Consider the following 14,648-nt stretch of genomic DNA (forward strand, 5'->3'; position numbering starts at 1 on the left):
CAATTCCAATTGGGTATTGGGGTAAGGGTTCAACTGTAGGTTGGTATTAGGTATTGGGATTTCTTTTACTTGTAACTGTTTGTTTTGATAATAGTGGATTCTTAGGAGCGGTGACCTTAAAATCACCCTGTGGGATTTTGCCTCGGTGGTTTTCCCCATTCTTAAACAAATCATCTGTGTCAAAATTTAATTTCAACTGCACTTAGTTATTTGGTGATTTGTTTGTGCGACCACGCCATTGCATGTAATTGAATTAATTAATTCATTTGACTAATTAATTAATTAATTGATTTGCCATAAGGGGGTTAATACATTTTTGGCCTATCAGAGAAGAATGGGATCAAGAAAGAATTTTCAGCTCCTAAAACTTTTCAACAAAATGGGGTGGTTGAAAGGAAGAACCGGGTGATTCAAGAAATGGCAAGAGTTATGCTACTCAACAAGAAAATTCCTCAAAAATTTTGGGGAGAAGTTGTGAACACCTCATGTCACATTAGCAATAGAATATTCTTCCGAGCGGGAACAAAGAAGACTGGATATGAAATTTGGAATGGGAAGAAGCCAAAAGTGAAATACTTCCGAGTCTTCAAGAGTAAGTGTTACATTCTAAATGATCGGGAAAACCTTGGAAAGTTTGATGCAAAAAGTGATGAAGGTATCTTTCTCGGTTACTCAACCACTAGTTGGGCATATAGAGTCTTCAACAATAGAACAAAAACGGTGATAGAATCCATCAATGTGGTCATTGACGATGCCATAACAAAAGTACCAAATGATGATAATGGAGAAGGAACAAGCTCCAAATAAACTATCGTTGAGATTGAAGCCCATAATGTTGAAGTGGAAGAATGTTCACCTGAAAGAGAATCTACTCCCGTGAGTTCTAAAATGAAGAAAAAAACTCCCGGAATGATAAAGTGTCCACCTCAGTGTAGCCATCATCTAGAGTGGTTAAAAATCATCCAGAAAGTAACATTATCAGGTCTCTAGATGAAGGTCTTCGTCTTAGAAAATGGAGCACACTTGTTGCAAACCATCTGACTTATCACTGCTACCTTGCTCAATTTAAGCCAAAAAAGGTAGAAGAAGTTCTTCAAGATGAGAATTGGGTGGATTCAATGCATGAAGAACAGAATCAATTTGTGAGGAATAATGTATGGGAACTTGTCCCAAGGCCCAAAGACGCTCATGTCATTGACACCAAATGGATTTTCAGAAATAAGATTGATGAGAATGGTGAGATAACTAAAATAAGTCTCAGTTGGTGGCTCAAGGTTACACTCAAGTGGAAGGAGAGTAGACTTTGATGAATCCTTGCTCCCATGGCTAGACTTGAGTCTATTCGCATCCTTTTGTCCATTGCATGTACTATGGATTTCAAACTCTACCAAATGGATGTGAAATGTGTCTTTCTCAATGGGTTCCTTAATGAAGATGTCTTTGTTGAATAACCCAAAGGTTTCCAAGATCCTCACTTCCCAGATCATGTTTTGAGATTGAAGAAGGTGCTCTATGGACTGAAACAAGCACCTAGAGCAGGGTATGATTGACTTACTAATTATCTCTTGGATGGAGGATTTAAAAGAAGGTATGCCAGCCAGACCTTGTTTGTAAAGAAAGATTAAAACGATCTTCTTGTAGCTCAAGTGTATGTTGATGACATAGTGTTTGGAGCCATAATAGACATCCAGACTATAGAGTTTTCTGAAGAGATGAAGAAGGAACTCGAAATGAGTATGGTGGGGGAACTTACATTTTTCTTGGATCTTCAAGTTAAACAAAGGAAGGATGGTATTTTCACCTCTCAAGAAAAATATGCTAGAAATCTTGTCAAGAAGTTTGGATTAGATTCCAAGAAGCATGCCTCCACTCCTATGAGTTCATCTACCAAGCTTAGTCTTGATCCTTCCAGGGTAGAAGTAAGTCCAAATTTGTATAGAAGCATCATTGGAAGTATCCTATATCTCACTGCAAGCAGGCTGGACATTATGTTTAGTGTGGGAGTTTGTGCTCGTTATCAAGCAACTCCGAAGGAGTCTCACTTGACAGCTGTGAAAAGAATCATACACTATATTAATGGCACTCCTAAGTATGGTCTATGGTACTCAAAAGGCTCTAATAATTGTCTATCCAATTACTCAGATGAAGATTGGGCAGGAAGTGTTAATGACCAAAAGAGCACTCCGGGTGGATGTTTCTATCTCGGAAACAATCTAGTATCATGGATGAGTAAAAAGCAGAACTCGATATCTCTATCTACAGCTGAAGCCAAGTACATAGCTGCTGGAAGTTGTTGTACTCAACTTCTCTGGATGAAGAAATTTCTTCATGACTATGGGATTCCTCAAGAAACGATGAGTGTGTTTTGTGACAACACTAGTGCCAAAAATCTTTCCAAGAATCCTGTTTAGCACTCAAAGTCCAAGCACATAGAGATTCGCTATTACTTCATTCGTGATTTGGTGGAAGATAAAATCGTATGTCTTGAATTCATCCACACGGACAACCAAAAGGCAGACATCTTCACCAAACCTCTCGATGGTCCTTGGTTCGAATTGCTCCGTAAAACCATCGGCGTCGATATCATTCCTTGAATCTCATGTGTGTTGTGTGTTTTACATATCTATCTTGAAGTGATCATAATTGAGTAAAGCACACACTACTTTGTTGGAAGCATGTTTTTATTGTTTTTGTTGTTTAAAAGCTTTGGTTGTTTGCTGTTGTTTTTTATCATTCTTTACTTGTTTTGTGTCAAAAATCCAAAAACACATAAAAAGTATAAAATCCAAAAATTTTGATCAGCAATATTATGCATTGTCACACGCATGTTTAGCCTTGTACCTCCGTACAAATGGCTTTGTGCATTTATGAGCTTAGCTTGTTCTTTATGCACTTGTATCTTTGTGGGAAACATCTTGACATCTATGTGATTGTTGTAAATAGATCTTCAAACTTGTCATGAATGATTAGTCAATGGTCACACTACTTAGTACTAATTGTGTATGACTTGGTTGAATTAATCATTGAAGCTTCACATTAGACTAAGGACTATCTCACATTTGATACCCACACACATCACACATGTCTATGTTCAATGAATGTTTTATTCATTTGTGTGATTGTACTTGATTAAATATGATGTACATACTCAAGTATATGTTGATCAAACCCAAAAATCCAAAATTTTTCAACCCTGCCTTTTGGCAACTCACTCGCGAGTCGCAAGTTTTCAAAGCTCAATCGCAAGTTTACACAGAATGTTTCGTTACTCTCTGGCGAGTAAGACTTCAAGTCGCGAAAAACACGTAGAAATGTTTTCAAAAATCTGTGTTTTTGACTTTTTGGCTACTCATTTTCGCAACTCACTCGCGAGTCGCAAGTTCATCCAGAGGCGTTCATAACTCTTCTAACTAGTGGAAGTCCCAGTTGCAAAAAAGACTTAAAGAAAATTTCCAAAATCTTGTTCAAGGGATTTGGTGACTCACTCACGAGTCAGTTGAGTTGTGAAAATCGCGTGTTTTGCACAAATAGGGTTAAAACTCAGACAGTTTTTCAAAAACTTTTTAGTTTCCCTCGCATCACGTGCTATTCTCTTTGTCTTCTCCACCTCTCCCTCTCTTAAACCACCATTTTCGCTCCAAAAACCTCCATTTTCATCTTCAATCTTCACTCAAACTCTAAGATAAGGTATGGGTTTTCACTTATATTCACTCTATTTCAAGTTTAAAGCCCTATTTTTATGGATTTGTTGTTTGTGTTGAGATATTGAAATATGGTTAATGAGCATGGTTTTAGTGGTTTTTGATGAGATTGTTATATGGGTTTATGGGTTTTGTTGAGGATGATGGTATAATGCTTGTTTTACAGGTTTTTATGACATGCTCATGCATTATACTATGTTTTGTGTTGTGTTGTGCATACTATGTTGGTGATAAAATGTCTTTTTAGATGTTTTTGTGTGTGTTTTTGGACTCCATTGAGTACAACAATTTTGGGGATAATCATGCTTCCATGTTTGGAACAACCAATGATTATGTACTTTCACATTTTGACCCTTGCATGTTTTCATGCTCTATATGCACATTTTTTTCATATGATGCACACACACACAATCTTTGACATGTTGTGTTACTTATGCCATGATTATATCATGATTTGATGTTTAGCATCTTCACACGTCAATTTTTTTTTAATTGCTCTTTAAATTTCAGTTTTTAGGGTTTAATTCGTAGTGTATTTATTATTTGGTACTATCTTGTTGCTAATCAAGTTTGGTGCCGTTTGTTTTCATCTTGCTCTTTGCTATTTCATGATCTTTGCTTGAAGATGTCTCTTTTCAAAAAGTTAGTAGTGAAAGGAAGCAGCAACAAAGGAAAAGAACCGGTCATTGATCTCAGTAGCTTCTCCCCTAAGTCAAAGAAAACTCGATCTTCGATTGGAGTTTTTGATGACACTCGATTCAGATCATATGCTGCATATCAAGCATATTTGAACTGCTTCAAAGATGCCCCCATGGTAGTTGAATGGGTCATTGAGCAAGCCACTCTTCTTGATACAAACATTCCTAAATGGTTCACTTCTAAGGATTGGAACTACCTTTTATCAAATCTTAAAGATCGTTATAAAGAGCTTGTGAAAGAGTTTTATGCGAATGCCCTCTTCGATGGGGATGAGCTAAGATGTTGGGTAAGAGGAAAGGACTTCACTATAATGCCTTCCTTTCTTGCTATCATTATGAACATCAACCGACCAGTGTTTATCAAACCATCGGTGTATGATGAGTTGGAGCCGGATCTTGACATTCTTCGGGATGCTCTCGAAGAAAACTTGGAGGTATCTTCAAATGGGAAATCAATTGATCTGTCATCGTTATCTCCCAAATTAAGGTTGCTCACAACAATAATGTTCCATAACCTCTATCCTCTCTCAAGCACCGGACACATGAATCTTAGTCGGGCTCTATTTCTTCATGACTTGATTACCAATGAAGAAATTAATGTATGCTCTCATCTCTTTCACATTTTGGTCAAAACTGCTGAAAGGATGGCCTCTAGGAATTGTCTTCCATTTTGCTGCCTCATCACAGAGATATTAAAGCTAAAAGGAGTACCAACATTGGAAGATGAGTATCCTCAACCCAAGCAAAGACCAATCAACATTAGCACTCTCAATGCTATAATAGGCCATAGCCGAAAGAATGCTAAGAAAGAGAGTAATGCTCCTCAAGGTGATACAAGCTCTAGCTCACACTCCTATGATGAGAAGTTGGACAACATCATGGCTTCTATGCAAGAGATTGGCATAAAATTGTCTGGTCTCACAACTATCGTGCACTCTCAACACACTCGATTTGAAACAAAGTTTACCTCTCTCCAAACTCAATTGGATCAAATCCAAAGAAAGCTAGAAGAAGATGATGACTAGCTATTCCATGACAAAAAGGGGAAGATGGTGAACATGATAGGGGGAATGCAATGATAGGGGAAGAGAGCTTAATCAAAGGGGGAGCAAGCAATGCAAGAGCAAGCAAATCAATCAATAAGCTTTTCTAGTTTCTATTTGTTGCTATTACTAGTCTATGTTTATATTTCATAATTTAAGCTTATGTTGTGTACTTGACTATGCTTTATTTGTACCTTTGCTTATGTAGCTTAGTACTTTTAGTTTATATTTTGCATTCACTTCAGTACTCTTGTGCCCTTGTTGGATCTTGTATCATTGATGCAAGCTTAAACCTAATGCTTCTAGCCTTAGTGTTCTTGCATCAGTTGAGTGTTGGACATTCAAATGATACTTTGAATTGACCTTATTTGCTTACATGTCCGGATGATCATTCACCGTGTGAATGTTCATTGTAGTCACTATATATAGTGATTGTTCTTGTATGGTTAAGCTATCCTTCATTGTCATATTCATTCTTGCTTCATCGCATTGTGCTTACTCCATATGCATTATAAGATTTCTGCTTACAATGAACTTAATGAGTGCATTTTGTGATACTGTTTTCAGGAAACTTGTTCGTATGGTTCAAGAGCTTCACAGTTCTAGAATTGGGTGTGAGTGAGTTTTGGCAACTGTTCCCAACTCACATTTTAAGTATAGAGTCTGTTCTAGGGTTTTGTCACAAAGTAGCTAAAGGGGGAGATTGTAAAGTTAAATTTATTCAACTATGTTTTGGCTTTATTCTGTGCCAAATTTGCTTATAATTCAGCATTTAGAAACCTTGTATTTAGGTGGGAATAATGTAAGGGTTGTGTGTGAGAGAGTGTGAAGAATTGATCAAGTGTATGCATCAAGAGGCATCTTAAGATTGGATCTCACAACCGACTCTCAAGTAATGACTCACCAGAATCCAGCACACGTGTGAAGCATGCAGGAATTTGAAGGGTTAGGATAGCTAGATCACTAAAGGACAGAAAGTACAGTCTGACCATTCTATTATCTAGCGACTGGAACTAACGGCTTGTCCCAGTCGCGAGTGACTCGCCAGTGCACCCTGTTTTGCTGAAAAGTGACTTTTCACATTCCTTCTCATACCCTAATATAAATACCCTTATACCCATGAAATGTAAAGAGCTTTTAGAGAGAATTTTGAGAGATAAACCCTAGAAAAAAAACAAGATTGACTCATCCACAATCTTTTACCTTTGATTCTCCAAATTCCTCTACTTTTATCCTCTCCATTGTCATGCCCATTCTTAAGCCAAATCCTTACCTCACCACATTCAGAGCAATGAGAAGGTTCTTGGTGTATTGGGAAGCAATTCAAGAGAGGGTCAATTCATATTTTTTTGATGCAATGGGATTATTGTGGGATCCAGTTAGCTAGAAAAGAAAATGTTAGGCGTAACCCAGCAAGAAGCTTGGAGGGCTTAGGTACATCAGGTAGATTAGGCTTGGAGGGTCTATTGCTATTCATATATCCCAACTGATTTTTTAGTGGATCATTTTACCACTTCGAGGGCAACGGAGAGGTTTTTCGCCGAGTTCTTCGGTTTCCTCTTCGATAACACATACCGGTGTTATCTTGTGTTTGCTTCTCTCTTTTCCTTACTCTTTACTTTTAATTACTGTTGTGTTGTGATTAAAATTTGGCTTAGAGTAGTTTCATCTTTGGGTATTGCTTATATTTATCATTCCACACATATATTGTTTGAATATAAGCTTGTGTCGGTGTTTTTGTATTTGGGGGTCTAAACATTCACTAGTGTTTTACATACTTAATGAGCTTTCACAAACTTTCTTTTTGCAGTGACTTCTAAAGTTCAATTGGTTTAGGTTAGGCTACTGTGTTGTTTTTAGTAAGTAACCTAGGTTATTTGATGTAAAATTTTGAGTTTTGTCATGGATTGTCGAAGAGGAAAATTGTAAGGGTCAACTGTTTATATATGTTGGCAAACTGTATCCAAAACATGTCCAATTAAGGCACAAAATTCTACTTAAGAATTGCACATGAATCTATTTGATCTACAACCTTGACTGCAACTTGACCAATCGAGTATCAAGAATTCAGTTTTCCATATTCAAGCCCATGACAAGCCTTGGAATTTGTGCTCTAAGTACTGGAGATGATATAAAAGGCTTACTTAAGTCAGTACGAGAGAGAGAGAAGAAAATGTTGCATATGTGCCCCATGGATTACTATACTAAGCAAATTCTCTGACACCAACAGTTAAAAGATCCTTTTGGTGTACCAAGAAGTGATTGCTATACCAACTATAACAATCAAGCTATTGCGGTGGTGTTAGTCAGGGATAAGATATTCGTGCATTGAAAATATCCACGAAGCTAGAAAAGAGGTTTTTCCTATTAGGGTTTTCCCTTTATGACCATTGGTCTGTATTTTTTAATTTTTTGTTGCTTACTTTTTGTGACAAGGTTGTCAAGCAAAAACTTTGACACCAACAGTTAAAGATCCTTTCAGTGTACCAAGCAGTAACTCCTATACCAACTACAACAATCAAGTTATTGTGGTGGTGTTAGAACATTCACATTCAGACTTGTAAATGGCAAAATATGGTATATTTTAGCATCAAAGCACAAATGGCATGCATTACCCTGTCTTCTAATTGTAAAAAAATTTGCAATAGTGCTACAATACCGTCTTATATGTATGACGGTACTGTAGTAACTTGTAAAACTTTAACCACATATTTTATTAATTTCTCCCCTCTCTCTCTCTCTCTCTCTCTCTCTCTCTCTCTCTAAAATCTGAATCACTTTTATCTCTTCTCTCTCTCTCTCTCTCTCTGAATCACTTTTCTCTCTTCTCAAGCCAGCCTCCCTCTCTCCCTCTCCCAACTCACTTTGTCTCTGTCTCACTCACTCCTTCCTCTCTATTATATTGACATGGAGATTGACAATATTCATTATTTTGGCAGCCAAGAGAAGAAACACGTGGGCGATTCTTCTTTTTTTTTTTTTTTTCTTGGAAATTGAGTATCATCAAGGGTGGCTAAACAATGTAATTTTGGCTTGATCAACAAGGTCAACTAGTGGTAGCAATTGAAGAATGACGTATATTTTTTAAATAAAAAATTGATTAATTTCTTTTTTATCTTTCTTTTCTTTTCCTTTTTGGTTTCAATGTTGTGTGTGTGGTGGCTAATGTGGGTTGAGATCGGTGGTTTGGCTTTTTGGCAATGGGTTTGCGGTGGAGATTTCAGTGGGTTTGATCTATTGTAATTTTTTTTTTCTATGGGTTTAATTCTTGGATGGGTTTTGGTATGGGTTTTTACTATGGGTTTGATTCTTGGAGATTACAGTGAGTTTTTATTCATGTAGTGGTGGGTTTGGGTGGTGGTTGTCTTGTTGGTGATGGTGGTGGCAGGTGGTGGTGGTGGTGTTGACGGTTGGCAGGTGGTGGAGTGGTTGGGTTTGAAGGGTGGTTGTGTTGGGTTTTGGATTTATTCACAGTGGTGAGATTGAGGTTGAGAGAGAGGCAAAGACAAAGACAGAAATTAGAGAGAGGAGAAAAATGATTTTGGGTTATATATTTTATTGGATAGATATATTATTTTAATGTATTGTATAAGAAAAAAAAAGTTGGGATGTTGGGTGTGTTATAAAATAGTATGGTATAATTGATAAAGTAGCTTTTCAGATGGTAAAATAAAATAGTTTGAAGATAGTGGATATGAATGCTCTTAGTCAGGGACCAAATGTTCGTGCATTAAAAATATCCATAAGGCTAGAAGAGGGGTCTTTCCTATTTGGGTTTCCCTTTATAACAAAATGTTCTGTAATTTTTATTTTTTTTTTGCTTAAAATTTGCAATATGGTTGTGGGCTTATTTCTTTGAATTGTATTTCAACACATAATTGGTTAATTAATCAAGTTGGCTAATTGAGTTAAAACCGATTAAGTGGGCTCTAAATTCACTTTCAATGTAAAATGCATGATACATTTGTATAAAACCCCCTTCTATTTTTACCGTTTCGATGTTCCTCCAATTATCTATATATAATATAAAACCAAAGTGTTTGACCATTTGTTGACCTTCTAATATATTACCACATAAGCTTTGATAGTCCCACAATTTTACACATCATTTTTTATTAATTTATTTATTATGTCAAAAGGAGAGTTTTAAACCAGCTACTACTTAGCGAACTAAAGAGTTTTAAACCAACTACTACTCAGTAATATGGAGAGTTTTAAACCAATTACTATTCAACAACATGGAGAGTTTTAAGCCAACTACTACTCAACAACTTGGAGAGTTTTAAACCAAACCAAAGACGTTTGACTATTAGTTGACCTTAAACTATTTGGCACATAAGTTTTGGTAGTCTCAATATTTTACTCATCATTTTTTATTAATTTATTTAGGGGTAATTATTCTCCCCTTCCTTGAGGTTTGGAAGAATAACACTCCACCCCAAACCTGAAAGGAAAAAACACTCTCCTCCTCTGAGATTTGAAGAAATTAACGCCCCCTATTCTATTTATATTAGTAATGAAATATTTTGAATTTCTATAAGAATCTCTTTTCAAAAGTTTAACTATGATTAGTAAAAAAAATAACCGATAGATTTAGAATAAAAATGCAAAATTTATTAAGTACCAAAACACTTGCAACAACAAATCTCTTCATAACCCATTGAAAAAAGAAAAAATAATAATAAGCAAAATTCATACTTAATATTTAAAATACGCTTTAATTAAAAATTTAAAACATTGAATTTTAAATATGAAATAGGATAATTTTGGAAACTTTCCCTTAAGTAAAGGGTAGGTTAGTATACCACATTTTTAATATTAACTTAACAAAGTTTGGTCAATCAAATGTTAAGAGGGGAAAGTGTTTTTTTCCCTTCAAGTTTAGGGTGGAATGTTGTTTTCTCAAACCTCAAGGGAAGAGAGTGTAATTACCCCATTTATTTATTATGTCAAATGGAGAGTTTTAAATTGACTACTACTCAGCAAACTAAAGAGTTTTAAACAAAATACTACTCAGCACCACACCAAAAACCTCTATGCGGTATACCCTCTCTCTGTTGTTTCTATAAGGGTTGTCCAAAGAAAACTGACACCCAACTAAATCATCTGACCTCGCGCCACCCGACCAGAATCGACTTGATTAGATCAAAGAAGCAATCAGCGACGGGTCTCCGGCATCAACAACCTATGGAGGCCGAGTAGTAGGTTTGAGGTTTGAAACTCAAAGGAAACTGAACCAACCAACAAATTTTGTTGGTAACTGCCATTCTCTTCCTCCCTCTCTCTCACTCTTAGTCTTAAATCTATAGAGTTCCGACAAGATTTGGGTAGGATCTTTCAAGATCTGGCAAGATCTCATTAGAAATCATCAAGATTTGTTCGGATTTGGACTAGATTCGACAATATCTCGTTCTTTGCCACCTCCCTCGGATTCAGTTGAAATCGACTCGATTCGAACGAAGAACTACCTTAACCGACCCGATAGTGTTCACAGCCAGTGGCAAGTCTTCCATTCTGCCACCCGCCAGAATTGGGTCAAGTCTAGGTAGAGTCCAAACGCAACTTAGACCAACCAGTGGATAGCCCTAGTTCCTATTCTTTTATTTCTACAAACCCTTTGTACTCAAGCCTTAAGGTATCTTTTACATGAATTTCTCTTTCATAATTACTTTTGTTTTTCAAATTTTTTCTTTAATATTTTGTGTTTGTGTATTTTTACTTCCATTTCCCATGTGTTTATGAAATATTTTATGAAGAACCAAATTTCTAGACACCTTGTTTGATTTTAGAGTTTTTTTGCAAATGGAGTAGAAGCTAAAAGAAAGTAAAGAGGTAATGGATGCTAGCAAATATCTTAATTTTTTTATTCTCATGTTTAACATCATAGTTTGTAAGATGAATACTTTGTGCTATAGAATGTTATTTTTATATTACTTTTTTTGCTCTCTTTTTTCCACCTATAAGTCTCAATGGAACTTAGAAAATTTTCTTTTGTTAATAAGTTGATGGATTTCGTTGTTCCATATTTCATAAAAGTTTAATTATGTTAAAAAACATAAATAGTGTATATTTGCTTCATCTTAAAAAAAGATATAATATGGTTATATTTTTTAAAAAAATATGTATTATCCCTATTTTGTATTATAAATATTGATATTCATTCATTTTGAACTAATTGTAGCATTGAAGATATTTAACAATGGTGAACTATCTAAAACATCACACGGATTAATAACTAGTATTTTTTTTAAATGAAATATGTGTCCAACTTTTTATTTGACACCTATAGGATAAGTGGACGCTTTCTATAGATACGCAATCTACGATGATTTGCTTTAAGTTAGAGCATTAGCATCAAGTGTGTTAAATGCTAAATTTTTAGCATTTGGCACACCAAACACCAAAAACACTCTATCAAATGTTTTAAATGCTAAAATATTTAGCATTATGTTAATAGAATGGTACAGTAGCAAATGCTATAAATTTTTAATTATTTTTTCTCTCACAGTGTCTCTCAACTTTGTCCTCTCTCCCATGGCCATTCTCTCCTCTCCTCTTTTTCCCATGGCCATTCTATCCTCTCTTCTTTCTCCCATGGTTGGTCCTCCAACAAAATGCCACCGGTCCTCCATAGCTACAAAAACCCATGTTCAGTCCTCCAGCAACGCCACAAGGTCAGTCCTCTATACAATGTCACTACTCACCACAACTCCAAAACCCCTATGGCCGGTCCTCTTCACTATGTTTGTTTTAGCCACTCATGGTGGTGGGTCTTTAGTAATTTTTCAAATTGGTTGTAGGGGTTTTTGGGCATTTCAATTTTGGGTTGTGATTGTTGCTGTTGTGGATTCTATACACATGGTGGTGGTTGGTATTTTTGTCGTTGGTGGCTGTGGGTTTGTTGTGGGTATTTGGCTAGATTTGGTTGCGTATGTTTTGTGTTTTGGGTTGTGGAGATGCAGTGGTTGTGTGGCGATTGTTGTTGGTTGGTGGCCATTGTCGTTACTTGCTAAGTTGTGGATTCTATTGGGTTGAGTTTTGAGTTAATATTATTTTAATATATTGAATTGAAGAATAAAAAATGTGATGTAGAGTGTGTTGTAAAATGGTATGCTAAAATAATAAAATAGGTTTTTGATGTGTTAAAATATCATATTTTTACAACACTTGGTGCTCTTATCAAAGGAAAAGTAAAGGTTTGGCTATAATATTTATGGTGGTAGAAAAGGACGTTAGGGTGAAAAACAAGGCGAAAAAAGAAAAATCATAGGTTTTGAAACTATCAAAGATCCAAGATGTTAGGGTCATATTTTCTTTGTAATTAGCTAATCTTTTGACAAAACGCACTTTACTTGTAAATTGGGTAAATCTAAGTTCAGTTTAATACATATCAAGTGATTGTATTAAAGACATGAAATGGATCCAAAAAACAAGTGAAAAAAAGCTATTTTACTGAAGCTCAACAGATAGCTCGACAGAAGGCATCTATCGAGATTTACTAGGCAAGCTCAACACTAGCTCGATCTATCGAGCTTTATGAATTTTGAGTTTCTAGATCTGAATTTCGACCCATGTTGATGTATTTGTTTAGGATTTCTTCTCTCACAACCCTAGACATATATAAAGCTTATTTTAAGAAGCCGTCACATAAGAATACAAAGACCAAGAGTTTATTTTCTTCTGTGAGAAGCTACTACGTTTGTACATCATAGGATTTTGTAACCAAGTGCTTCTTGATCTTCATTGTTTATGAAGTAGAGAACTTTGTAGCCAACAACAATCATTCAAATTGCTGAAGTTAGTCACGTACTGGGATCCATGCAAAGGGTTAGTCACAAATTAGAGATTTGTGCATCAAGGGAAAGAAGGCTACTACAAATCAAATCTAATTGGGTATTGGAGCGAAGATTCAACTGTAGATTGGTATTTTGGGATAAGCCAAGGTAGTGGTAAGATTTCTCATACATGTAACCGCTTAATTATTGATTAATGGATTCTTGAGAGTGGTGACTTTAAATTCACCCAATAAGGTTTTTGCTTTATGAAAGGTTTTCTCCATTTGTCAATAAATCATCGTATCAATTTAATTTTTGTTGTATTTAGTTTATTTAGTGATTTGTTAGTGGTTCCACGATTTGTATGTAAATTGATCTAATTAATCAACTTGGGTAATTGTTTAATTAACCAAGGTCAAGTTATTTTAATCCAACACAAAAGTCCAGTCCTAAAAAGGTCCCTTAAAGCATTTCAAGTAGTGATTCTGAAAAAGAAAATAGTGATTCTTTTAGGTCCGTTTGACAATCGGGTGGTCAATTCTCTGAATTCGGAAACAACATTGGGACTCTGAACATATCACGTAATATTAAAATCAAAATATTTAAGACAGATGAAGCGAGAGATTATGACCTGAAACCATTGAAGTTCCCTTTGCATTTGCAAAGCTGCACCAGATCTACGAACAAGCTCAGATGGAGGTGCTGGCATCCCTGCCAAATGCAACAGGTTATTATTAAATTTGTCTTTGAGAGATGTGATATGCTCCCTTGTCTCTTCAAGCCCGTATATGAAATTGAAAATTTTAACTCGACGATATAGAATTGCATATGAAAATATGCCCCTAGAGTCCGAATCGATAGCAAGTAATAGACAAGGACGAACAACTTTCATCTTCTCTATAAACTCAACAATTCCATGCTTCGTAGCTTCCAGCATAGCTTCATAGGCTGATGCTCTGCCCAGTTGTAAGTAATTGAAATATTTTATTTTTCCACAAAGACAATCAAGAATATCAAGGGCGTGACGGTCATCTACTTGCCGCCTGATTCCTGTGACAAATAAAACAAAGTTCAAGTCAATAGGTGTACAACCAAAAAAAAAAAAAATCAACCAAAAGACATGTTTAACAAGAAAGGAAATAAAAGAGAAAAGCGTTGACGTGATTATTTAAAATTTGAATTATAGAATTTGGACACTTCACAATCTGCTTTGATAGCACATGGTGTATATATATTTAGTTTCTAAACCGTAAATTAACCGTTTTTAAAATTTTAACATATAATCTATATATATTTATATAATAACTAATAGTCGAAACGTTTGACTTTTTATTGACCACTCCTTATTGCGTCACGTGATAATATAAATTTGTGACATGTTTACATTTTAAAACACCATAAAATTGTGTCTTTTCATTTGGTGGATTAAAC

The 14,648-nt window shown here is 35.6% G+C and overlaps 1 protein-coding gene across 2 annotated transcripts in view; it reads right to left on the reverse strand.

The window, feature by feature from the left end:
* LOC115987995 (ankyrin repeat-containing protein NPR4-like) overlaps positions 1-14,261 on the reverse strand; it is a 33,741-nt gene extending 19,480 nt beyond the window's left edge. The window contains exon 1 of one of the 2 annotated variants that reach the window (XM_031111615.1): positions 13,849-14,261. In XM_031111615.1, the coding sequence (XP_030967475.1) occupies positions 13,849-14,154 (306 nt within the window). In that variant the 5' untranslated portion in view covers positions 14,155-14,261. The remainder of the gene's footprint in view (positions 1-13,848) is intronic. The other variant, XM_031111616.1, reaches the window with a different exon arrangement.
* Positions 14,262-14,648: the final 387 nt, after the last annotated feature.

This window comes from Quercus lobata, chromosome 4 (genome assembly GCF_001633185.2).
Source record: "Quercus lobata isolate SW786 chromosome 4, ValleyOak3.0 Primary Assembly, whole genome shotgun sequence".
Lineage (NCBI taxonomy): Eukaryota > Viridiplantae > Streptophyta > Magnoliopsida > Fagales > Fagaceae > Quercus > Quercus lobata.